This window comes from Egretta garzetta, unplaced genomic scaffold, assembly GCF_000687185.1.
Source record: "Egretta garzetta isolate BGI_Z169 unplaced genomic scaffold, ASM68718v1 scaffold250, whole genome shotgun sequence".
Classification (NCBI taxonomy): domain Eukaryota; kingdom Metazoa; phylum Chordata; class Aves; order Pelecaniformes; family Ardeidae; genus Egretta; species Egretta garzetta.
This window is the reverse complement of record NW_009258294.1, coordinates 660,748-687,279: the sequence shown is the minus strand read 5'-3', so window position 1 is coordinate 687,279 and position 26,532 is coordinate 660,748. Positions and strand designations below refer to the sequence as shown.

General features: G+C 37.2%; 1 protein-coding gene across 7 annotated transcripts in view; it reads right to left on the bottom strand.

The window, feature by feature from the left end:
* Positions 1-26,532, bottom strand: part of KDM4C (lysine demethylase 4C) — a 290,608-nt gene that overhangs the window by 127,121 nt on the left and 136,955 nt on the right. For all 7 annotated transcript variants that reach the window (XM_035893611.1, XM_009638241.2, XM_035893595.1 and 4 more), the window contains 2 exons: positions 4,400-4,593; positions 697-935 (listed from right to left, as the gene is read on the bottom strand). In XM_035893611.1, coding sequence (XP_035749504.1) covers positions 697-935; positions 4,400-4,593 — 433 coding nt within the window. The remainder of the gene's footprint in view (positions 1-696; positions 936-4,399; positions 4,594-26,532) is intronic.

Here is a 26,532-nt window from a genome sequence, read left to right as displayed (position 1 = left end):
ATAATTTGCAAGTAAATTTTCAGTATCACTACAAAACCAAACGGGACTGCTCACAAAGTTAAAATTGCAATTTGCCTTTTCTGAATGGGAATGTGAAACTACACCTGCACTACAATGAAATGTGAAACAGAAGAAATAGAGTCCAGAATAGACCAGGTATATTAGTATAAAACAGTTGTGAGGAAAAGAAGAAACACCTTTGCCTTGACAAGGCGTTCATAACTTGCATTGACAGATAGCTCAACAGGAAGTGACAAGAAATCTGCAATCTCAAAAGAGCATTTTTGTGCACAAACATGGACCACTTCTAATATGCAGCATTCATGTAAATACATTTAGCATACTACAAGCATATATGTTCTGTACTAAGTGTTACAACATGCTGTATTATTTCTGTATCAAAAAACTTTTGCTGTAAAACCCATCAGTCTATTGAAGAAATATAAATTACAAAACATCATCCTTTTTGCCCTTTTAAAAAAAATACTTCATTAAAACAGTTTACTCTCAGCTCAGAATATTAACTTTGGCATTATCTGATTCTTACTGAATTTCAGTCTTCTCTACATATATTTAAAAGTATTTTAGTATGCTACTTTAACATAAAGCACTATGCTTTAACATACACTGATTTGTGGCATTAGAGTATCAACAGCCTACAACTTAAATGTGAAACATAATCAGGTCTTATCTCACCTGCAACCTTGACATTATCCGATAAATGTTGATCCAGCTGCATTCTACTACTGTTTTCTCCTTCCCCAGAAGGCACTCCTGTGTTTACCAGTCTCACTTTTTTCCCAGGTTCTTCACTGACCTTGAAGCCATCAGTAACTGCTTCAGTCACTATGATTTCTGCACCAGCTACCACAGCAGATACTCTCTTGTCCTCTGGAGTTTTAAGCTTTTTAGATCGAGATCTGGTGTGCTGGAAGCTGTTATAAGAGATATTGCTGTCAGAGTAGAATGTCTGTCTTGGATAAGATAAAATGTCTACCAATATATATGTCCCTTTCACCTGCTTAAAGTGGTAAAAAACTGACAATTTTTCATCTTTTTGTGTTGAGATAGTGTTTACAATTTATTAAGTGATAGATTAACAATTGATTGGATTTAACCTTCTAATCTTTTATCACCATTCTATGGCAAAGTTATTAAACTGTAAAAGTAAAATAACCTTAAGTAACTACTATGTAACCAGCATCCAAACTAGCTTTTTAATGAATCATTCCTTTGAACCTGAAAGAGAATAACCCTTATAAAAGTAATGAAGACAAAACGTTCTCAGCTGCGCTAAAATCAGGTGGTATTTCCAAACCACAACGCTAATAATCTGAATCCCCTCATAAAATCAGATCTGTTTAGACTTCTTAGAAGTTTCTATACGCATTTTAACACAAACAAGCATCTGAAAGAAGGAAAAATTCTGATCACCAAATATTTTGAATAGCTACAATATCAAGTAATACATTTCATAATGCTGCATAAAAAAAACCAAAGTTGAAATTAAAGCTTCAGCATAAGTTTTTGCACCCTCAGAAGTAAAAGGGAAAGGTTAAAACAGGAGAAATGGCACCCTCTGCCAGAAACTGGTTTGTAATTTATGTGCTTGGGATAAAAGTAACAGGAGATGAGTCCAACTTCAAATTCAACTATGTGACACAAGAGGAGGTTTTTATGTGCTTCATCACACATCAGGCTTCAAAACTCATAACACACTAGTGATAAAAGCCCAACTACACCAGGTAAGCCAGGTGTTTTACACAGGTCTTGCACCTTAAACTCCAGACATCTCCTGAAAAACATTTTTGCTGCCCCTTACATTTTATCCTGTGCCCACCCATGTATATCTTTCAACACCCTTTCCATAAAACAGTAAATTCCAGAAAAATTGCCAAAGTAAGAGATGGCCATCAGTTCACATTGTAATATAACAGCAAATATTATTACTGTTTACATGCAGTTGTTCAATGTTCTATCATAGCGAAGTTCTTCAGCCATAAATGTCAGATTTAAGCTCTCTCTGTCACTATATTCATGAAGACTTCCACAGACAGTATTTCTATTTTCACTCTGCTGGAACTTGCCTTATTCCCATAATCAAAATTACAACAGTTTCAACCAACGCATTACACTAGGATTGAAGCTGAATAAACATTTTATCCTCCCTTTGCAATTCACATTGTTACCATGCCTGAACAAAAGAATTAAACAGCATTGGAACTGTGTTTATTAGCTTGGCTAAAAACATGAAATCAGCCCACATGTTCCTATGATAAAACTTCCGATAAAATTATTACAAAGTCTTTGCTTTTATTTAAAACTGGCTACCTGTAAGGGTGCTACCAAATGAATCACTGCTGGTCCAAGTGTGAACTTGCAGTTACGCACAGTGAAATTTACTACAGGGCAAAATGGCATTCAACTAACTAAACAACAGAATTACTCTCTCTCTGTGTCCAGGGTTTTATATATATATACATGCTAACAAATTAGCTGTTCAGCTGCTTCACTAGTTGTCTTCAAGAACTGATTCTATCCCACAAACTATTCTTACCCAGAACAAAGCCAATGTTAAATTTCTCAACTATAATGCTCCCCTACAGCGGCAGTTCATCCTCTTCTTTACAGGTTGACTTTCCTATCGTTTTCCTCAAGAAATGTATTAACTTGCAAAGAAAATGAGGAAATGCAGTTTAAGAGCAAGTTTAAAAAGTAAATATCTTGTAAAATGAATTGAAGGAGGAAAAAGGTCTTAAAAAATTCATTATTATCCTTAACCCAGCAAACTGCACTCCACAGTAAGTAGACACCAAAACTGTCCACCCTGGGCTAGAAACTAAATATATCTTTATTAGATAATGAAGAAAATCCATAAAGATCTTGTTAAGTGAGGAAAGCATTAGTGTACAAAAACTCTTTGTGCAATGCAAAAAAAACCCATGATGCACACCAAAAAAATAGACCCAGAAGTGAAACTGCTTAGAATCAAAGAATCATAGAATTGTTTAGGTTGGAAAAGGCGTTTAAGATCATGAACTACAACCATTAACATAACCCTGCCATCCCACCACTAAACCATGTCCCTAAGCACCTCGTCTACCCATCTTTTAAATACCTCCAGGGATGGGGACTCCACCACTTCCCCAGGCAGCCCATTCCAGAGCCTGACAACCCTGCTGGGGAAATCCTTTTTCCTAATGTCCAATCCAAACCTCCCCTGGCACAACTTGAGGCCATTTCCCCTCATTCTATCCCCCATTACCTTGGAAAAGAGACCAACCCCCACCTCACTACAGCCTCCTTCCAGGTAGTTGTAGAGGGCAATCAGGTCTCCCCTCAGCCTCCTCTTCTCCAGACTAAACAACCCCAGTTCCCTCAGATGTTCCTCGTAAGACTTGTGCTCCAGACCCTTCACCAGCTTTGTTGCTCTCCTCTGGACATGTTCCAGCAATGCAACATCTTTCTTGGAGTGAGGGGCCCAAAACTCGAGGTGCGGCCTCACCAGCGCCGAGTACAGGGGGACGATCACTTCCCTACTCCCGCTGGTCACACTATGCCTGATACAAGCCAGGATGCCATTGGCCTTCTTGGCCACCTGGGCACACTGCTGGCTCATATTCAGCTGGCTGTCAACCAGCACCCCCAGGTCCCTTTCTGCCAGGCAGCTTTGCAGCCACTCTTCCCCAAGCCTGTAGCGTTGCATGGGGTTGTTAATAGGTCAAAGCTTTGATTGCTTTAGTGACAAGCTGAGAAACTTTTTTCTCCTAATTTTCTTAGTGGTGTCAGCAAGAACAGCTGAGATTTAAGCCTTCCTTATGCCAAATTATGATTTGTGATTGACCTGTGGTAGACACAGAGAGGTTTTGGCTGCAGCACTGTGCGAGTGTGCCAAATAGGCAGTGATACCTCCTTGGATTTAGACGGCAGTGAGGGCTAAGACTATTGCTAGAGACTTCACATAGCGGTTGGGATTCTGACACAGCTTCATGATAAGTTTTTCCAATTTAACCTTTACCCCAACTCCTAGGAGACTTCTCCCTTGTTTTTTAGGTGCAGTTGTCACTAGAAACAATGGCAACCATCCACACATTGAAAGTTTTCATGGAATAATCTCTACTAAAGAAAGATTCTAAATACCACACTGGAACACATTTTCATGCTCATCATACTCGTTGAGTTCAGCTATACACATAACTTTTAAGTGGAATTTATTTTTCATAATCGCTCTGAAAAAAAGACTCACTTGTCCCCAATTCACCTTAGTACAGAAAACAGAAAAAAAACTTCATCTAAAGTAAATCAAATAAAATGTCAGAGAAAATGGCAAAACAGAAACAAAAAGGCAATTGGTGTCATACTGAAAACAATTAAATGGAGGATAAAGAAACATAAATACCACTTGGGAAAGTTCTTTATTTTCTTTCTTCTCTGTAGCCAGGTTTTTACTTCAGGTGTTGATTCAGGAGTTGGTTTTGTATGATCAATGGTGTATAAATCCTTGCCTTGTTTCCACAGCTGGTATCTGTCTGGTTGAAACTTCCTCACAAAGATGTCCATGGATATCGTCACCATGTCTCTCCTACAAGTGCACTGCAAGAGAAGTCAGGAATTTGTAAGTGCCAAGTAATGGAATATGCTGCAGTCTGCAGTAAAGCCCAAAATAAAAATCCCACACATGAAAACCAACTCTATTTTAATCAAAATTTTTCTTTTTCCCTGTTCCTCACTGCTTCAGGGGGAAAGAATCGTTCAAGAGAAGATACTATCTGAACAGATGTGACACACTACAATTCCACAAAGGTACTTATGGCCACTCCATTGTTGATTAACTCCTACAGGTTAAGACCAAAAAGAAACTATAGCATTTCTTTTTGCTCTATCAGCTGTTCTTCATAGTTTTAAGGATAATACCATGCTGAACCCAAAGACTGCACATATCTTTGGTGGCATCACAAATTTATTTTAAAAAAAACTGCATGTAGTATTGACTTGACCCAAAGGTCTTTACAGGCATGTAGAGTCCTAGCCTTTAACTCTCCAAAACAAAATGCGTATGAGTACCATATCAAGCTATGGTTTTACCCAGGCTTCTCTGCTAAGAGGAAGAAACAAGAAAGAGAGGGGGATATTATGTTTAAGGTCTAAAAGAGTGTGTTATAAACATGTAATCTGACCTTCTGTGCAATGCAGACCTTAAAATCTCATGCAGTACTTTCCTCCTCGACTCTGTTCTAGTCCCCGATTTTAGTTTTTCTTTACAGATTACGCATCTGAGTGGAATATTTTAGACTTATTCAAATAAACTCTTAATGATGATCATGAAGATGCAGAGCAGTCTTCACTTGGAATACTGTAGATGCTGAGATAATTTTCATACTAAAGTTACTGTACCTATATTCCAAAATACTTAATCTTAGGAGACCCCAGTAAGTAAAGCAATATGCCTACAGCACATGAACTATTGTGGTGGGTTAACCTTGGCTGGCTGCCAGATGCCTACAAACCTGCTCTCTCATTTCCCCTCCTCGGCAGGACAGGGGAAGGAAATAAGATGAAAAAGCTCATGGGTTGAGATAAGGACAGGGAGATCACTGACCAGTTACCATCACAGACTAAACTCAAGGAAATGAAACTAATTTCTTGCCAATTAATAACAGATTAGGATGGTGAGAAATAAGAACAAAACTAAAAACAGTTTCCCTCACTCCCTTTTTTCCCAGGCTCAACTTCATTCCTGACTCTGGGGTCTGCAGGGCTGTTTCTCTCACATTTTCTTCACTCCTCCCTCTCACTCACAGCTGCTGCACAGGTATTTTTACCCTTTCCTAAAAATGCTATCACAGAGGCACCACCAGAGTTGCTGACAGGCTCAGCTCTGTGCAGTGGCATGTTCATTTTGGAGCCAGCTGGACCTGGCTCTGTCTGACACGTGGGCAGCTCCCGATGCCTTCTCACAGAAGCCACTACTTTAAATTTAGTACAATTATTCAGATTAAAAGCAAATTGGCTGCCTAAAATATATAGTCTCAAATGGAAAAACTTTTAAAGAACTTAGTGTTACAGCTGAATGACTCTATTAAAGGGCAAAACTGAGACAGTATTTTCTTTCAGGTAAACAGAGATATTTAAAAAAAAATGGTAAATGCGTGGCCTGGTTTTCTAGTTTGCTACAGCTAGTTTCATCGCCCCTTTTAAAAAAGCAGGTTGTTTAATCATAGAAAAGTTGAAACACACAAGGGACTGAATGCAACTTCTCTGCTAGCTAGCTTTCTGTGTGCTGGATGCAAATTTCTTTATCTCCTATTTCCACCTATCATTTCTAGTCCACCCTTCTTCCTCTTGAAAATCATAAGATATATAATGGAAGGAAGGTATCTGAGATGTATTAAAAATGCTTGTTTTCCTTTCAACATGTCAACATCAATATGCTGTATATTCACAACACTGCCCTCTAACGGGAGAAGGAGTGGAAAGAAAAAAAAAAATCATAGAAATTGTAATTTTATGCAGCTGTCTTTAATCATAGTTTTTACCCGAACTATGATGAGAAATTTCCTTTTTCAAACAACAGATATATATATGCACATATACACACATTCTGTAAAAGACTTAACCTTATTTGAAATACCCGCATCTTATTCAGAGCCCTTGATCAGTCACAATGAGCAGTAACAGAAAAGCAATTAACATACTTCTTTATACTGGAAAGCACACGGATGCCCCACTGTAGTATTTTTAACTTTTAAAAATGAAATTTGCAACATAAAGACAGCAGTGCTGGATTTTCTCTCCACTGACACACAAAATCCTTTCATCTTCAAGCCATGTTGCTACACACTGATTAGAAATGGTTGGTAAAGCAAAAATTCAGAGGATTACTGTTTTTGCTGTTAGACACCAAGATTTCAAGTGATTTGGAAGAAAATAGTTATTAAGTCAGCACTGAAGTATGAAAGAAGAAAATACATCAGTAAATAAAAGATGTTCTATGATGGAATGATAAAAATACATGAAAAGACTCAAAATAAAGTATGTCTAAATGAGGCACAGAATTCCTGTCTTTCAGTAATCTTTGATCAGTTTCCACTACATTTTAATAGAAGTACTGCAAATTATTTTGTAAAAAACAAGCAGGTATTAGAAACATCATAGAATTTTTTACAAGTTTTAAAACTTTTAAAAACATACATTTCTGAGTAAAAAGTAATGGAGAAACATCATGCTCAACAGTATTACTATTTGCCTAAAAATACAGAAGATTAAATTCTAGGCACTGAAGGGTGGAAATATTTGGAAGTATCATATCAGACGACAGCAGATATATTCTGAAACCTACTTCTACTCATACTCCCCAAAATAAGCCAAAAAAAAAAAAAATGTTGCTTTGATAAATAATCTGGAGGATCTTTTGTTCTTGGTGGTGGTGGCAGCGATAGTTTTTAATATTTTTTCCTCACTTCCCATTCGACTGACTTGCAGCTGACAGTTATATGGCTTCCTGCTCCCAAGACAAAAACATGACTGAAAGATTCTCTCTAAAGCAAAACTAAATGTCATTCTGTTGAAGAAGCCTCTAGGGACAGAGGCAAAAAGGACATGCCACCATCTACTAAAATACTCAGTGATAATTTCATGTCTCACAATAATTTTGGAAGCATCTTTTAGTATTTTTAAAAGTAAATGCAAAACCAAAGTTATTGCATCACCATGTAAAAAAAAAAAAAGCTGATGTTGCCATCAATAAACATCACAACCTTTGCACTGGAAAGAATTCTTTTCTATAAGCAGTAGAATTAGTCTGATACACATTCTTCAATCAAAGATTCATATGACAATCAGAATGCTTAGGGGAACAGAACTCTCTCACAATTCTTTGATATTACTATCAACACCATCAACATCACCATTAATATTATTTATACTATTGTAAACAATACAGCTTGGAGGTAAGCAATTCAAATAACATTTATTTGTAGCTGCAAACCTCTATAGCAATGAAGCAGAAGAAAAATGTTTCAGTAACTTTAACTAATGGGTATATCTACATGCGAGATACATTTGTAGTATGATATGCTGGCTTTGGCGGGGATCATAGAATCATAGAATCATAGAATCACTTTGGTTGGAAAAGACCTTTAAGGTCATCAAGTCCAACCTTTAACCTAACCCTGCCATCCCACCACTAAACCATGTCCCTAAGCACCTCATCTATCCTTCTTTTAAATACCTCCAGGGATGAGGACTCAACCACCTCCCTGGGCAGCCCATTCCAGAGCCTGACAACCCTTTCGGTGAAGAAGTTTTTCCTAATGTCTAGCCTAAACCTGCCCTGGCGCAGCTTCAAACCATTCCCCCTTGTCCTATCATCAGTTACCAGGGAGAAGAGGCCAACCCCCACCTCACTACAGCCTCCTTTCAGGTAGCTGTAGAGGGCGATCAGGTCTCCCCTTAGCCTCCTTTTCTCCAGACTAAATACCCCCATTTCCCTCAGCCGCTCCTCATATGACTTGTGTTCCAGACCCCTCACCAGCTTTGTGGCTCTCCTCTGGACATGTTCCAGCATAGGGTTAATTTTCTTTATAGTAGCTAGTATGAGGCTATGGTTTGGATTTGTGCTGGAAATTGCATTGATAACCCAGGGATGTTTCAGTTACTGCTGACCAGGGCTTACACAGAGTCAAGGCCTTTTATGCCCCTCACCCCACCGCACCAGTGAGGAGGCTGGGGGGGCACAAGAAGCTGGGAGGGGGCACAGCTGGGACAGCTGACCCCAATTGACCAAAGGGCTATTCCACACCATATGATGTCATGCTCAGCATATAGAGCTGGGGGAAGAAGACGGAAGAGGGGGACGTTCGGAGTGATGGCGTTTGTCTTCCCAAGTCATCGTTACACGTGATGGCACCCTGCTGTCCTGGAGATGGCTGAGCACCTGCCTGCCCATGGGAAGCAGTGAATGAATTCCTTGCTTTGCTTTGCTTGCACATGCAGCCGTTGCTTTCGTTGCTTTCGCTATTAAACTGTCTTTATCTCAGCCCACAAGTTTTCTCACTTTTATTCTTCTTACTCTCTCCCAAGTTGGTGCTTAGTTGCCAGCTGGGGTTAAACCACAACATAGGAGAAAATTCCCTAGAAGATAGATACTCAGCCAAAATAATTTTTTCCAAACACTTGCTATTTGTGAATGGAAAAAAGAGTAATTACTTTGTACTAAAAAAAAAAAAAAAAAAGAAGTTAAATTCTTCCCATTTTGGACTCTGATTCAGGAAAATTTAAAGGAATACAACACGCTTCTAGACTTACACATATTAGAGTTAGACACATACTTTAGCACATTTTAAAATAGGGGCATTTTCTCCTAATTGCTCTCACTGAGGTGATCATAGAATTCAAGTTTTGATCAGCAGCATGTTGACCCACTAACATCTATGCTAGTACCTAAGAACAGCTCTTGAAAAACATTTTATATCATTAAGAATCAAGTACATGCCTTAAGGGTCTTCCTAATACCCCATCATTAATATTAAACTCTTTCATCAAACAGAATCACTGGACTTTTAAAATTAACACGAAAATATTCACTCTGTAGAGAGTATCATATTTTGCTGCAACAGAAAGCAAATAAGACAATTTATCTTACTTGACTAGTAGAAGGGGAATAGTATTTCTTAGTACCACATTTCTAAGCACAGAAATATATATCCAGATTCAAGCCTTTGTTATTTGCATTTTTCTCTTTTAGTTCCATGAAGTATACCTGGTGATGTACCTTCTAAGATGTTAAATTATGTCTTTATCCACAAAAAATATCTCTCAACCTAAACATCAGTTGTTATGCTGCAGTGTTACAATACATAACACATTAAGCTTGAAATATCTGGAGGATTTTGAACTTTTTTCACTCAGTATTAGATTTTGTTAATTAAAACGTGATTTTCAATGTATCTGAAATCTACTTTAGTTAAAATTCTTCCAAAGTATTACTTAGAAGAAGAATAGTAGTAGCTCATTAGGCTTAATTTTTGTACTTCATTACACAATCATTTCAGAAAAAAAAAAAAAAGAAGCACCTAATACATGTTGCAGCTGCGCAGTGTAGGTAAACTTTTTTCTACACGTCTGTGGAATCGCATGAGCGAGAATAGCAGTCAGGAGAAACTATTAGAAGTTCTCTTCTTTGTGAATAGAGAATGGATTTTACAAAACATATAACAAACCAACCAATCAGCAGAATTAGGCTGGTAACCTTTATATGCTATGCAAGTCCCAATCCACAAAGCATACTCTAAAAATTATCTAATCAAGCTATTTTTCACTGATACACCTTCCTAACTGCTTATAATGATTAACGCTTTCTTCATGGTACAGTGGCAATGATGTATTTATTGGAGAGAGACATTTTAAGTAATTTAGATTCTTCTTACCAGCTTAACTTCAATTGCACTTAATAGACTACTTCACTCACTATATACCACTCTTCTTGCAATACTTTAAATGAATCATGTTCAAACAATGTAAAAAATGCATTTATATAAACAATGTTTTAAAGATGCTGCAACTGGAAATGCTTTCTGTGGACTACCTGTAGAAGAAGTGCTTGATAGGTACTGGTTTTTTAGGAGGACACAATTTAATAAACCTCAGTAACAATAACTGTTCTTTGCTATATAATCAGGCAGTGATATATTTTCACACTGACCTTCTGGCAACTTGTAGGCAGTGTTGCAGAAACCTTTGATATCAGTTAGCCATCTGTGCAAGCTTCAATAAAGCAAGCCTTCCGTTGGTAAGTCATAGAGAGTACACGCACTTTTCCCTGACACATCCAGTCACACACAACAAAAAATACAATTCAAAACACCACTCTTGTTTAAGGTTCTTTTTATACAGATTCCAGAATGGTTTGGGTAAATAATAGAACAAAATATTTCTAATTAATTCATTGTTTGTATTCATATATGCATACGCAAATAATCTGCAATATTTTTAAAATAGTCCAATATTTAAATAGGGCATTACAAAATATCTGGGTTTTTTCTTGATTTCTATTTCCAATTTATTTTAAATTTACACATAATGCCACCTACACATTCCTACACAAGAAAGACTCAATTTATATTATGTAGAACTGATTCCATCAGCATCAGATGCCATTGCAAAAATGTGGTCATTTTCCTCCAATTCCTTTGAAATCAGGGCAACAGGATCAGTGTGACAAGATACAGCTGAAAGAACCCCATCTTTTCTTAAATGTTCCACCTCTCAGCCCTTCTTTATCTTATCTGCCTGTTATGCCTTTTTGATTATATTCTTTCTTCATTTATGTGACCTAGAAACTACTGAATTAAGTACAAGTTAGGCCTGCAGTTGAGAAAACTGATGAAATTCAAAATGGAAGCTACGCATCAGTCTGTGATCCAAGGAACTTGCTGGAGACAGGTAAAGACGAGGACAGAAACTTACCAAGTTTCGATGCCTATCTATCCAGTAATTTTAAGGGGGAGTGGGGGGGAGGAGGGAAGGCAGAACTCTTGCAATGCATGCTGCCACGTTTGATGCAGTGTGAACTATCAATGCCAACAAAGCTCGACCCTTTTGTGAGCAAACAAAGCAGTTAAAAGGATATGTCTGCAGGACAATTGTTTAAAGTTCGTTGCTGGTTTGGGGGTTGCTCGGGGGCCTTGGGGGTTTGGTTCATTGTTGGGGTTTTTTAACATATCTTGAAAATAATTCATTGGGTTCCCACAACTATACTACCCTTGTGTGTCCTCTTACTTACATCCTTTACTGATATGTTGCACTACTCTTACTGCTTGGAAGATTTAATCATCAGCTATGAACTTTTTTCCCTTCACTTTGATTTTTCTCTTTATTTCTAGCCCAAATTTTTCCCCTCTTTCACCCACATTCACTTCTCCATCCATCCCTGGTGCCAGTACACAGAACCCCTTTGCCCGGAGTCTTTAGCTCTCTGCTGTGTGTCAACTGCCCTTGCTCCATGCTTCTCTTAGCTCTGCATTGTTTCCTTTCTTAGTACCTTTAGACTGCATTTCCTCAGATCCAGAAAATGAAAGCTCCTGTCCCTTCACTTGAAGTGTCTTGTAATTCCTGTATTTTAAAATGGAAGGATCCTGACCATGTGAAGTTATAATTTATTGTAAAGAAATTAATCTCCATCTGCAGCAGAACAGAATTAACCAGTTCTAAAATATGTCCTCAAATTTTTTTTCCAAACACTCTGTGCAACAATATGTATATGTACCTATCTCATTATGAACTATAACTTGTAGTTGCGCAATGCATAATACGGGTCCATTACCATATCATTCCTTATCTTGATTACATAAATTCCACAGTCGTGATCATGGATTTACTTAGAGAAAGTTTACTACTATCAAGCATAAAAAAAGGAATTCACAAAAGACCCAAGTACAGCAATTCCAAACAATTAAAGATATCCTTAGCTCATTAATTACAGCAAAGGGATAGTTGTAACATACTGCAGGTAAGAAGTCAGCATAACAGAAAACTTTGTAAGGAAAATGGTTCCTTCTCACTTCTCAACAACCTCAAAAGAAAATTGATCGGTTATCAATTTGAATATTGTATTCCTACATACCAGCTAGGAATTGCACTGCAATTGATACTGCGGATTAAAGGGGGTTCTGGGAAGACCAACACAGATACACAGCTGGTATGAGTAGATGGGCTGAGGAAAAAGAACTTTTTCTGTTATTTGGAAGTATTGTTTATTGGCTAAAATAAACTGTTACCTCAGTTGGATTCTTTAAGACCATTTTCAATTAATGTATCTGTGTCTCACTACTAATGTTGCTAGCTATTCCAACAAGTCAAATTATTGTCAGGACTTTATGAAGTGTTTTTTAAATCCAGGTTCAGATTTAACAATAACTGAAGATTGATGGTAATATAACCAAATGAGTATAGACACATTTTTTTCCACAACAATTTGAATTTTACCGAGCTCCAAACCTAGCTACCACTACTAAAAATTATAGTCGCATTTACATGTGAAAATGCTCACCAACAGATCATGTTGAAAACTAAACACTATTAAGACTCATCCAAAGCCTTAGAACTGTTGTTCATTCCTTAATTTGCTCCAGAAGCACAGCACAGCAAATGGAGCAGTGACTCACCCTTATATTAATAAAATGATAAATTATTTTTTAAAGTTCAGAAAATATTTTTTTCTAAATATTTTGAAGATGTTCTAAAATGTCATGAAATATTTTCACCTTTCAGCATCTAGAACATTATATTAAGGATGTTAAAACCAGTAAATTAATATTATCAATGGTAAATCACAGTACATAATGACTTTTGCCTGGGGGAAGGAGAAGAAAGCAATGAAATTCCAATCAGAAGGAAAAGCCGTGGCCAAGTCTCACGTGAAGCATGTAAAGCACCATCATATTCATTAAGTTTCTCAAAGGCATATGATAAATTCCTGCAAAAGCTTGGCTGGGTTTTTCAAAATTTAGATGCCCAAAATTCATCACTCATGTGCGTCGTTTTTTTGAAACAGCAGGCTGAATCAACAACTATTTTGTTTACATATCAATAACCTCACTGTTCTAACTGTTAAGCATTATTCTTAACTGAAAATGTACAGAGGATAAGAACTACAAAAATTAACACCTAATAGTCAATCTACTGAATCATTTTTTGGCCAATATGACTCAAATCGAGTTTATGTTTTCCAAAGACACTTCATTTGTATTCTTGGTCACCAAAGCAGAACAATATTTAGAAAGCCTACATACCTTCCAACATATAATAAAAAAATCTGTAGTTCTAAGCACCTTCATTCCAGGAATTTCAGAATGCTTTGCAAATATTAATGTTTCTTCCTGATAAGCCTCAGTCAGAACTGAGAGTAGAATATATTTGATATTCAGTTCCCTGCTCCAGGTGTTATTTCTAAACTGAACAGAGGAAAAGAGAATGATTTTCCCAGTTCTTAAAATAACTTATTTCAAGGCTTTCATTCCGATTTCAGCACAGAGAAGAAAAAAAAAAAAAAAAAAAGGAAAGTATTGTGAAAAAAATAATGATATGGTCCTACCATGTTTTTTAAAGGTAATAAACCCCACAAAATTTCAACTAATCTGCAGCTATCTAAAGAAACTGTAGAGCTATGCAATGTTCTACCACTATTTATAATCTGAACTAAGTAAGCAACAGAGCACTGTGACATTAAAAAAAAAACCAACCAACCAAAAAAAACCAAAAAAAAACCCCACAAAACACACACACAAAACCAAAGCAAAATCAAAAAACACACCTCCAATGCTAAAAAGAAAAAAAAAAAGGCAATCCTGTCAGAAACAATGCAAACAAAAAAGCACCCAATTAGAACAAACTTCGAAAGGACTTCTGTCATTGTTAAGTAAACCATGTGGCCGAGAACAATGCTGCATTGATAAGTTGAGAAGAGAGGCTTTGTGACACGGGTTGTCTAGGTTTGGGAAGGTAGGAGAGGATGAGAAAGTAGGAGAAAATGTCAGTTAAGACAGAAACTGCAGAATCCTCTATGCCTTCTTCCTTTAATAAATAAAAGCTGTATGGAAAACCCATCAAAAGTTTTCCTGTTCAGACACTGACACAGTCTTGCTATAAACCATCTTACAGGCCCATGAACCAAACCCCTCAAATGTTCCTACCAGGGTACTGAAGTGGCAAGTTGAGCATGAAATGGTAACAACACAAGGAATGAAATCTATTCACAACCCAACTCTTATGGTTAGTATCTTGGAACACTGGGCTCAACTATTAAAATTACTCAAATATACAACTTGCAAAAATATGAATCAAAAGAGTGGAACCAGAGCATTATGTATTTCACCTGCCGCAAAGAGGAAAGAATAGCTGAAGTAAAGGAAAATTCATTGCATGAAGTATGCATTCAAAATAGGGTGAAACTACCCCTAGACATTTTTGGAAGAAACCCAATATGTTTCTGTTGACTAAAGCTCTCATACAAAAAAATAGACTCACTGATGCAAAGCAAAGTCCCTTCTAGCAAGCACTGGGTTATCAACAAATACATCATTGTCACTGAAGATCCTAGAGAAACATCTGCCAAAATAGTCATGGAAAATTGAACCCATTCCTAGAAAATATGAGTTTCCAGCTAAGAAATATGATAGACAAACAGAAAGGCCCAGTGTAAACAGAGATTGTGTTCAATTTAAACTCCTAATGAAAAAAAATGACAGACCATTCAAAGCAACAGAATTTCTTCCACTCAAGTGAAGAAAGAAATGAAGAAACAATGATGTTGACAACACAGGCCTTTCTGGCTTATGGTTTCTAAAAGAATGATAATCAAATGAAGGACTTGACAGAAGGTGATGACCAACATTCCTCTTACCTCAGATAATTTACCATGCCCTAGAGTTGGGAAAATAAACATTACTTCACTATTCACTGAAGTGGTTATATCACTGCAGTGATCATGGTTCCTATACTGACAACTATGGATATAAGGCAGGAACTTTCCCGAAAAAGATCTAACAATTCCATTCTAGTCGTGGTCAAGCTTTTCAGGGAACAGTAAAAACAAAACACACTAACTCCGCAGCTATATCAGATACTGCTATTTAATTTGTTTATATGTTCATCAGCCCACAAAAGAGAATGAGCGTTAGAGCAATCTAAATATCACCAAGTGTTACGATAGATAAGAATGAATATGAAACTGGTATAGGGAGCTCAGTGTGGAGCGTGCAGGCTCATTATTAGATAAGAAATTGAAAACCATTTACTAAGATACTAGAATTACTTGCCATGTCTTTGGTTCAATATATTTTATTAAACCAGTCTATAACAGGACTGCTCTCAATCCAGTAGCTCTTTTGTCTTACAAAAGGTTAATGTAGCTCACATCTCCAAGTATTAGTATTACTTGGAATAAAAGCATTGACTTGCCATTGGCCTATGCAGAAGCAGACTAGATGGTGATTTATTGATCCAAGAAATATCTGGTAGCATCAAAGACTACACAAACAATAAAAAACATACACATCTGAAAAAACAATTTTTCTAATTTTATTCTAAGATTCACTTTGTGATACATTAGATAGGAATGTATTTTGCTGCCCAGGAAACAGAGAATGAAAAAAGTTTGTTATTGCAGAGCATTATTACCATATAGTACTGTACACTAAAAGAACTTCAGAACCAAAATCTGTACAGCTATGTAAAAGAACAGGCAGCCCATGGTCTTTCTCCCACACTCATATATCCACACAAGATCCTCCAGCCATCTTTTGAAGCCGGGAAGGTAGTATGACCAGAGATCAGTGTGGCTGCAAAGCATAAAAGTATCATTACTTTCTAGGCTAGGTGACTGCACTACTAACCTGTTTATAGCAACATAACAACATACAGTGCCACATGTGGAGGTTGTGAAGAAGAGTGTTCAGAACGGTTCTGTCTTCATCTGTAAGTGGTCATGGATGATTCTTGACCTACCAAGTGTGCTTAAACTAAAAGCTCTTTACTATGCTTTAGCATTTTTAAATCTGCATACAATTAAACATGTGCTAACTGGCAAACTTTTTAAAACACTTTTGTAATATGGGTAGGGCAAAAGGCTGTATAAGACAGAAGGCTTACAAACTTCTCTAGCAAGGGTTATGATGCAGTTATAATGTTACCAAATGTTGATCATTTGTAGCAAGTAGATTCAAAAGGCATCACACTGTTATACAGCAACTTCGCTCTTACCAACCAATATGCTTAGTTTAGGGTTGGGGTTTTTTTTCCTTTTCCTTTTTTATTAAACAGAATGCAATAAAGAATATGTGTCATTTTATCATTATTCATTTTGGGTGGCTGTAGAAGATAAAAGGATCATTTAAGATCTATACGCCTTCTTCAATAATTACTTTCTATAGTAATCAGAATTGCCATCAGCCAATTGTTCCTTATGTTTTGACAAAAGATCAGGATTCTGCTTGTGAGGGAGTGACAATATGATGAGCTGCTTATTGAATTTTTCTGCCAAATGCATAGGAGATATTTTGCCACAACACTGCAGGGTAAGAAAGAATTTCTGTAGTCATAAAGTCTAATAAAACTAATGAAGCTTCTATAGGAAAAAAAAAATATGGCTAGCTTCCTGTCGATGGGGCCCAAAAATTTAGGATAAATAGTTCATTAAAAGTAGCTGTTTGATGTTTTCAAGAAAATCAGGTGGTCAGATTTACCTCTTCATAATCAGCTCATCTAGGATGTTAAACATGAATATTTTTAATTAAGGATTTGGGGTGAACACAAAAACCTAGATACTGCATTTCTGATGCTGTCGTATCCTTAAGAGTATTTGGCATAATCAGATAGACACAAGACTTCATGCATGGACTTCACATTACTGTGGTTCTTACGTACAAACAATAAAATGTATTTTTACTGCCCATTTTAAAAAATACATCTATTCTACCTGAAATAAATAAAACTGCTATTGAAATTTAAAGGCTTTAACTTCATAGAAATATCTTGTTTGCATTTCATGCAGAAGAATATTGTGTTACATGCCTTTCCCTCTGAGAAGCCAATACACGAGGTTTATATTTGGCAGAGAGCTGATAAGACCAAACAAATGGTTCTGTATGATATACCCATTGCTTTTTAATCTGTGAAAAGTCTATTAATCACAGAACATGTCCAAAGAGTGAGAGGGATTTCTGCATCAACTCTGTATTAACTTCCAGCAGTTCCATACATTTCTATGAGATGTTCTACCCCAACTTGCAGCTAGCCTGAAATCTATCGTAAAAAAAGCTGGTATCATTTCCATAGGCTGGCAGGCAGTGAAGACCAATCCAAGATAATTCAACCTCATTCCAGCCAACTGTATTTCTGGTTTAAAAAAAACCCACATCTGTATGTTTTTATACAGCGACACCAAAAAAAGGCTGTAAATATAGATGTGTAAAAGGAAATCGCTATATGCAGTTCTTTTATTTATACCTTGAATAATGCCTTCCTATTGTGATCTATTAACTGTCAAGAAGAAAGCCTACATAAATATGTTCTACATTCATAAATATGTTCTTCAGGAAAAAAAAAGAAAAAAATGTGAACAGCAGTAGCTTTCCATTAAGAAACGCAAAAGCCATTTTTCCTGGCTGCTTGACACAGTAAATTGAAGTGGGCAAACTAGGTTTAAAAGAAGAGGAAAAGATCAATATGAAATAGCATTGACTATTCTAATTCCACATGAAATACATTTTACATAGATTCAGTATTGCAAAACTGAAATATTATGAACAACTCAAGCCCTACTCTGCCCTTAAATACTTGCACCAAAAATTTAAGTTTTCTCTCTATCTAACCAGGTAGTTAAACCATTTCTATCAGAGAACTACATTAATGTAGTACACAACTTAAAGCAGAAGAATCAGAATTTGTTTCACATTTCTGTAATTTTTAATAGATCTTTTTCTTTGCTTGCTGCATATCTAAAAAGCTTCCAACTATTATTATTATGTAATAGTTCTAATTAAGAATCCCAACTCTACAAACAGAATTGAGTTCAATTTCAATGCAGTGTCCAAACTTCTGGGTATTTCCATTCCAATTTGAAGAAGTGATGATGGAGATGAAATCTCAGTTGCAAAGCCTAAAATAGAAAATCTACCATCTTGATGTTCACAGTTGTGTGCATCCAAAAATAAAGTTTCTGCTTCTTTGCAGACCTTCATGAGCTTCGCTAATACAACTCTATGTTCTGATTTGCAGGAGCTTTCTCTCTAAGTTCAGGTCTGGCATTCTAACATGAATATACTTCATATGGCCCTCAAAGAATCATCACTCTCATTTGATTCAGGTAAAAGCTGTAATTATGTCCTTGTGTTAACAGGTTTTTTCCCCAAAGTAAAGACTGGTGTTAAATTACGTATCTCAAAGGTAGGACCAACAGAAGTTATTAAACTATTCAGGGAATAGAACAGAACATGTAAATATCTTGAGTAAAGGATGGAAATGACCACAGAGTTTTTATTTTTCTCCTAAGTTTTCTTATTCCCTGTTAAACATATGTAAGTGCTTTAAGTCCAAATTCTACAAAATAGTACTTAAAAGTTTTGCGTTCAGCATGGGTCTCTGAATACTTAATAGGGTTATTTTTTATTTATATTGCATGTGATAAGACCAAATTAGATCATTAAATTTTAACATTCCATGGAGGAATGATAATGGCTTTCTGATGATGTCAGAATAGTTAGTATAAAACTTTTGCATTTACTTTTCCAGTGTGATCAGCATCTTATTTTATTGTGCAGATGTCACTCCACCAAATTATTATCAGATTGTTCCATCTTTAAGTAGATAATTCTATACCATATGTTTGTGTAGGAATTAAGATTCTTGCACTGGAACATACCATATTGCTCTCTCTCACTAAAATACAGTTAAAGAATTAATGCTTAATAGCACATGCAGTGAACACTAAGCCTGCCGCTGGGAAGGACATGAAACAAAAAGGGGAACATTACTTGATGTTCTTTTTAACTGTAACCAACCGTACTGGAAAAAAAATTGTAATTTAAACTCAAAACTTGTACAATCATGAAATCACAACAGGGAAGATAGAAGGAATTTTACCCTTCCATAAGTTGCCTCTAAGCTTATCTCTCTTCTGAGAAAATGCAAAGTTTCTTCAGCTTCTGTTGATTTGCAGAATCAGAAGCTTTGTGAATATAGGTAGCTTAAGGGGAAAGTAAAATTGGGTTAAAGAGAGACACAAAAAGAAGAAAATTTAAGTTAAAAGAAATTATAAATAAAGATTGCAACCTGTGTTAGAAACATTGTGGTTTTATCCAAATTCACAACAAGCATATGTGAAATGGTTGTGTTAGAGGAAAAAGCAGTAGCAATATGACATTTCTAAAATGAGATGCACATCTTACAATCATTTTTCTGTGAAACGTTTACTTGTCAAATACCACATCTTCTACCCTGTATACTCTAAAAAGGCAAAATGACCACTTCACTATTGCATACAAAAAGTATGGAAGGAACTGCAGTGGATTTACTGAATGCTTTTACAAGGATAATATTCTTAAGGAAGAGGTCAACTGCAGTAAACAGAACTGCTAAAAAGCTCTAACAAAAGTTCACATTCTTCATATAGTATCAAGTGGAATGAAATAAATCACCTACCAAAAGGCCTGCAATTACCACAGAAATTTCCACAACTAACCTGTTTTGCTAGCTACCCACAAAATGATGTCTGGGTCATGAGGATTGTTTCCTTCTAACGTTTATTTCTTTCAAGCTGATTATAGCAGAAATTGGAAAATATAAAGCAAAAAATATACCAAGCAGTATACTGTAAGTACTAAAAGCCATCTATTTAAAGACACATAGTTACTCTTCCTATTTTTTAAGGACAGCTTTTAAGCAGGTTGAAATTTTATTACTGCTCCATTTCTGGGGATCATAACAAGCAATATTCCAGTTTAAAGGAAGTAAACCCAAGTGGTTCTAATGACAAGGAGAACCAAGAATCATAGGATCATTAAGGCTGGAAAAGACCTCCAAGATCATCAAGTCCAACAGTCAACCCAACACCACCATGCCTACTAAACCATGTCCCAAAGTGCCATGTCTACACATATTTTAAACACCTCCAGGGATGGTGACTCCACCACCTCTCCGGGCAGCCTGTTCCAATTCTTGACCACTCTTTCAGTAAAGAAATTTTTCCTAATACCCAATCGAAACTTTCCCTGATGCAACTTGAGGCCATTTCCTCTCATCCTATCACTTGTTACCTGGGAGAAGAGACCAACACCCACCTCACTACAACCTCTTTTCAGGTAGTTGTAGAGAGCGGTAAGGTCTCCCCTCAGCCTCCTTTTCTCCAGCCTAAACAATCTCAGTTCTTTCAGCCGCTCCTCGTAAGACTTGTGCTCCAGACCTCTCACCAGCTTTGCTGCCCTTCTCTGAACACTCCAGCACCTCAATGTCCTTCTTGTAGTGAGGGGCCCAAAACTGAACACAGTATTCGAGGTGTGGCTTCACCAATGCTGAGTACAGGGGAAGGATGAACATCCACAGCCTTTCACTCATCCACTAGGCGGGTCACATGGTCACAGAAGTAGATCAGGCTGGTCAAGCAGGACCTGCCTTTCATGAACCTATGCTGGCTGGGCGTGATCCCCTGGTTGTCCTGCACATGCCAGGTTAGTGCACTCAGGTGGTCAAGCTGGCAGGCCTGTAGCTCCCCAGATCCTCCTTCTGACCCTTCTTGTAGATGGGCGTCACATTGGCAAGCCTCCAGTCACCTGGGACCTCCCCTGTTAACCAGGATTGCTGATCAGTGATGGAGAGTGGCTTGGTGAGCTCCTCTGCCAGCTACTTCAGCACTCTTGGGTGGATCTCATCCAGCCCCATAGACTTGTGGATGTCCAGGTGGCATACCAGGTCGAAAACTGCTTCTGCATGGATTAGGGGGGGTTTATTCTGCTCTCTATCCCTCTCTTCCAGCTCAGGGTGCTGAATATCATGGGGATAACTGGTCAGACTGTTAAAGACGGAGGCAAAGAACGCATTAAATAGCTCAGCCTTTTCCTCATCCTTGGTGCAATGTTCCAGCCCACATCCAATAAAGGATGGGGATTCTCCTTGGCTCTCTTTTTGTTGTTAACATATTTGTAAAAACATTTTGTGTTATCTCTTACAACCATGTCCAGACTGAGTTCTAGCTGAGCTTTTGCCCTTCTAATTTTCTCCCTGCATGACCTAACAAGATCCCTGTACTCTTCTTGAGTTGCCTCTACTTCCTCCCAAAAGTGGTAAACTCTCCTTTCTTTCATGAGTGCCAGCAAAAGCTCCCTCTTCAGCCATGCCGATTGTCTTCCCTGTCAGTTGATCTTATGGCACACGGGGACCGCCTCCTCCTGAGACTTTAAGACTTCCTTCTTGAAGAATGCCTAGCCTTCCTGGACTCCTTTGCCCTTCAGGACAGTCTCTGAAGGGATTCTTTCAACCAGTGTCCTTAACAGGACAAAGTCTGCCCTCTGGACGTCCATGGTAGGGGTTTTGCTGACCCCCTCCTTACTTCTCCAAGAATCAAGAACTCTGTCAATTTCATGGTTGCTAAGCCCAAGACAGCCTCAGACCACCACCTCTCCCACGAGTCCTTCTCTATTTGTAGACAGCAGGTCACGCAAGGAACCTCACCTGGAGAGCTCACTTACCAGCTGTGTCACAAAGTTATCTTCCACACACTCCAGGAACCTCTTACACTGTTTCTTCTCTGCTGTGTTGTATTTCCAGCAGATGTCCAGTAATTTGAAGTCCCCCATGTTTTGCCACAACACTGCAGGGTAAGAAAGAATTTCTGTAGTCATAAAGTCTAATAAAACTAATGAAGCTTCTATAGGAAAAAAAAAATATGGCTAGCTTCCTGTCGATGGGGCCCAAAAATTTAGGATAAATAGTTCATTAAAAGTAGCTGTTTGATGTTTTCAAGAAAATCAGGTGGTCAGATTTACCTCTTCATAATCAGCTCATCTAGGATGTTAAACATGAATATTTTTAATTAAGGATTTGGGGTGAACACAAAAACCTAGATACTGCATTTCTGATGCTGTCGTATCCTTAAGAGTATTTGGCATAATCAGATAGACACAAGACTTCATGCATGGACTTCACATTACTGTGGTTCTTACGTACAAACAATAAAATGTATTTTTACTGCCCATTTTAAAAAATACATCTATTCTACCTGAAATAAATAAAACTGCTATTGAAATTTAAAGGCTTTAACTTCATAGAAATATCTTGTTTGCATTTCATGCAGAAGAATATTGTGTTACATGCCTTTCCCTCTGAGAAGCCAATACACGAGGTTTATATTTGGCAGAGAGCTGATAAGACCAAACAAATGGTTCTGTATGATATACCCATTGCTTTTTAATCTGTGAAAAGTCTATTAATCACAGAACATGTCCAAAGAGTGAGAGGGATTTCTGCATCAACTCTGTATTAACTTCCAGCAGTTCCATACATTTCTATGAGATGTTCTACCCCAACTTGCAGCTAGCCTGAAATCTATCGTAAAAAAAGCTGGTATCATTTCCATAGGCTGGCAGGCAGTGAAGACCAATCCAAGATAATTCAACCTCATTCCAGCCAACTGTATTTCTGGTTTAAAAAAAACCCACATCTGTATGTTTTTATACAGCGACACCAAAAAAAGGCTGTAAATATAGATGTGTAAAAGGAAATCGCTATATGCAGTTCTTTTATTTATACCTTGAATAATGCCTTCCTATTGTGATCTATTAACTGTCAAGAAGAAAGCCTACATAAATATGTTCTACATTCATAAATATGTTCTTCAGGAAAAAAAAAGAAAAAAATGTGAACAGCAGTAGCTTTCCATTAAGAAACGCAAAAGCCATTTTTCCTGGCTGCTTGACACAGTAAATTGAAGTGGGCAAACTAGGTTTAAAAGAAGAGGAAAAGATCAATATGAAATAGCATTGACTATTCTAATTCCACATGAAATACATTTTACATAGATTCAGTATTGCAAAACTGAAATATTATGAACAACTCAAGCCCTACTCTGCCCTTAAATACTTGCACCAAAAATTTAAGTTTTCTCTCTATCTAACCAGGTAGTTAAACCATTTCTATCAGAGAACTACATTAATGTAGTACACAACTTAAAGCAGAAGAATCAGAATTTGTTTCACATTTCTGTAATTTTTAATAGATCTTTTTCTTTGCTTGCTGCATATCTAAAAAGCTTCCAACTATTATTATTATGTAATAGTTCTAATTAAGAATCCCAACTCTACAAACAGAATTGAGTTCAATTTCAATGCAGTGTCCAAACTTCTGGGTATTTCCATTCCAATTTGAAGAAGTGATGATGGAGATGAAATCTCAGTTGCAAAGCCTAAAATAGAAAATCTACCATCTTGATGTTCACAGTTGTGTGCATCCAAAAATAAAGTTTCTGCTTCTTTGCAGACCTTCATGAGCTTCGCTAATACAACTCTATGTTCTGATTTGCAGGAGCTTTCTCTCTAAGTTCAGGTCTGGCATTCTAACATGAATATACTTCATATGGCCCTCAAAGAATCATCACTCTCATTTGATTCAGGTAAAAGCTGTAATTATGTCCTTGTGTTAACAGGTTTTTTCCCCAAAGTAAAGACTGGTGTTAAATTACGTATCTCAAAGGTAGGACCAACAGAAGTTATTAAACTATTCAGGGAATAGAACAGAACATGTAAATATCTTGAGTAAAGGATGGAAATGACCACAGAGTTTTTATTTTTCTCCTAAGTTTTCTTATTCCCTGTTAAACATATGTAAGTGCTTTAAGTCCAAATTCTACAAAATAGTACTTAAAAGTTTTGCGTTCAGCATGGGTCTCTGAATACTTAATAGGGTTATTTTTTATTTATATTGCATGTGATAAGACCAAATTAGATCATTAAATTTTAACATTCCATGGAGGAATGATAATGGCTTTCTGATGATGTCAGAATAGTTAGTATAAAACTTTTGCATTTACTTTTCCAGTGTGATCAGCATCTTATTTTATTGTGCAGATGTCACTCCACCAAATTATTATCAGATTGTTCCATCTTTAAGTAGATAATTCTATACCATATGTTTGTGTAGGAATTAAGATTCTTGCACTGGAACATACCATATTGCTCTCTCTCACTAAAATACAGTTAAAGAATTAATGCTTAATAGCACATGCAGTGAACACTAAGCCTGCCGCTGGGAAGGACATGAAACAAAAAGGGGAACATTACTTGATGTTCTTTTTAACTGTAACCAACCGTACTGGAAAAAAAATTGTAATTTAAACTCAAAACTTGTACAATCATGAAATCACAACAGGGAAGATAGAAGGAATTTTACCCTTCCATAAGTTGCCTCTAAGCTTATCTCTCTTCTGAGAAAATGCAAAGTTTCTTCAGCTTCTGTTGATTTGCAGAATCAGAAGCTTTGTGAATATAGGTAGCTTAAGGGGAAAGTAAAATTGGGTTAAAGAGAGACACAAAAAGAAGAAAATTTAAGTTAAAAGAAATTATAAATAAAGATTGCAACCTGTGTTAGAAACATTGTGGTTTTATCCAAATTCACAACAAGCATATGTGAAATGGTTGTGTTAGAGGAAAAAGCAGTAGCAATATGACATTTCTAAAATGAGATGCACATCTTACAATCATTTTTCTGTGAAACGTTTACTTGTCAAATACCACATCTTCTACCCTGTATACTCTAAAAAGGCAAAATGACCACTTCACTATTGCATACAAAAAGTATGGAAGGAACTGCAGTGGATTTACTGAATGCTTTTACAAGGATAATATTCTTAAGGAAGAGGTCAACTGCAGTAAACAGAACTGCTAAAAAGCTCTAACAAAAGTTCACATTCTTCATATAGTATCAAGTGGAATGAAATAAATCACCTACCAAAAGGCCTGCAATTACCACAGAAATTTCCACAACTAACCTGTTTTGCTAGCTACCCACAAAATGATGTCTGGGTCATGAGGATTGTTTCCTTCTAACGTTTATTTCTTTCAAGCTGATTATAGCAGAAATTGGAAAATATAAAGCAAAAAATATACCAAGCAGTATACTGTAAGTACTAAAAGCCATCTATTTAAAGACACATAGTTACTCTTCCTATTTTTTAAGGACAGCTTTTAAGCAGGTTGAAATTTTATTACTGCTCCATTTCTGGGGATCATAACAAGCAATATTCCAGTTTAAAGGAAGTAAACCCAAGTGGTTCTAATGACAAGGAGAACCAAGAATCATAGGATCATTAAGGCTGGAAAAGACCTCCAAGATCATCAAGTCCAACAGTCAACCCAACACCACCATGCCTACTAAACCATGTCCCAAAGTGCCATGTCTACACATATTTTAAACACCTCCAGGGATGGTGACTCCACCACCTCTCCGGGCAGCCTGTTCCAATTCTTGACCACTCTTTCAGTAAAGAAATTTTTCCTAATACCCAATCGAAACTTTCCCTGATGCAACTTGAGGCCATTTCCTCTCATCCTATCACTTGTTACCTGGGAGAAGAGACCAACACCCACCTCACTACAACCTCTTTTCAGGTAGTTGTAGAGAGCGGTAAGGTCTCCCCTCAGCCTCCTTTTCTCCAGCCTAAACAATCTCAGTTCTTTCAGCCGCTCCTCGTAAGACTTGTGCTCCAGACCTCTCACCAGCTTTGCTGCCCTTCTCTGAACACTCCAGCACCTCAATGTCCTTCTTGTAGTGAGGGGCCCAAAACTGAACACAGTATTCGAGGTGTGGCTTCACCAATGCTGAGTACAGGGGAAGGATGAACATCCACAGCCTTTCACTCATCCACTAGGCGGGTCACATGGTCACAGAAGTAGATCAGGCTGGTCAAGCAGGACCTGCCTTTCATGAACCTATGCTGGCTGGGCGTGATCCCCTGGTTGTCCTGCACATGCCAGGTTAGTGCACTCAGGC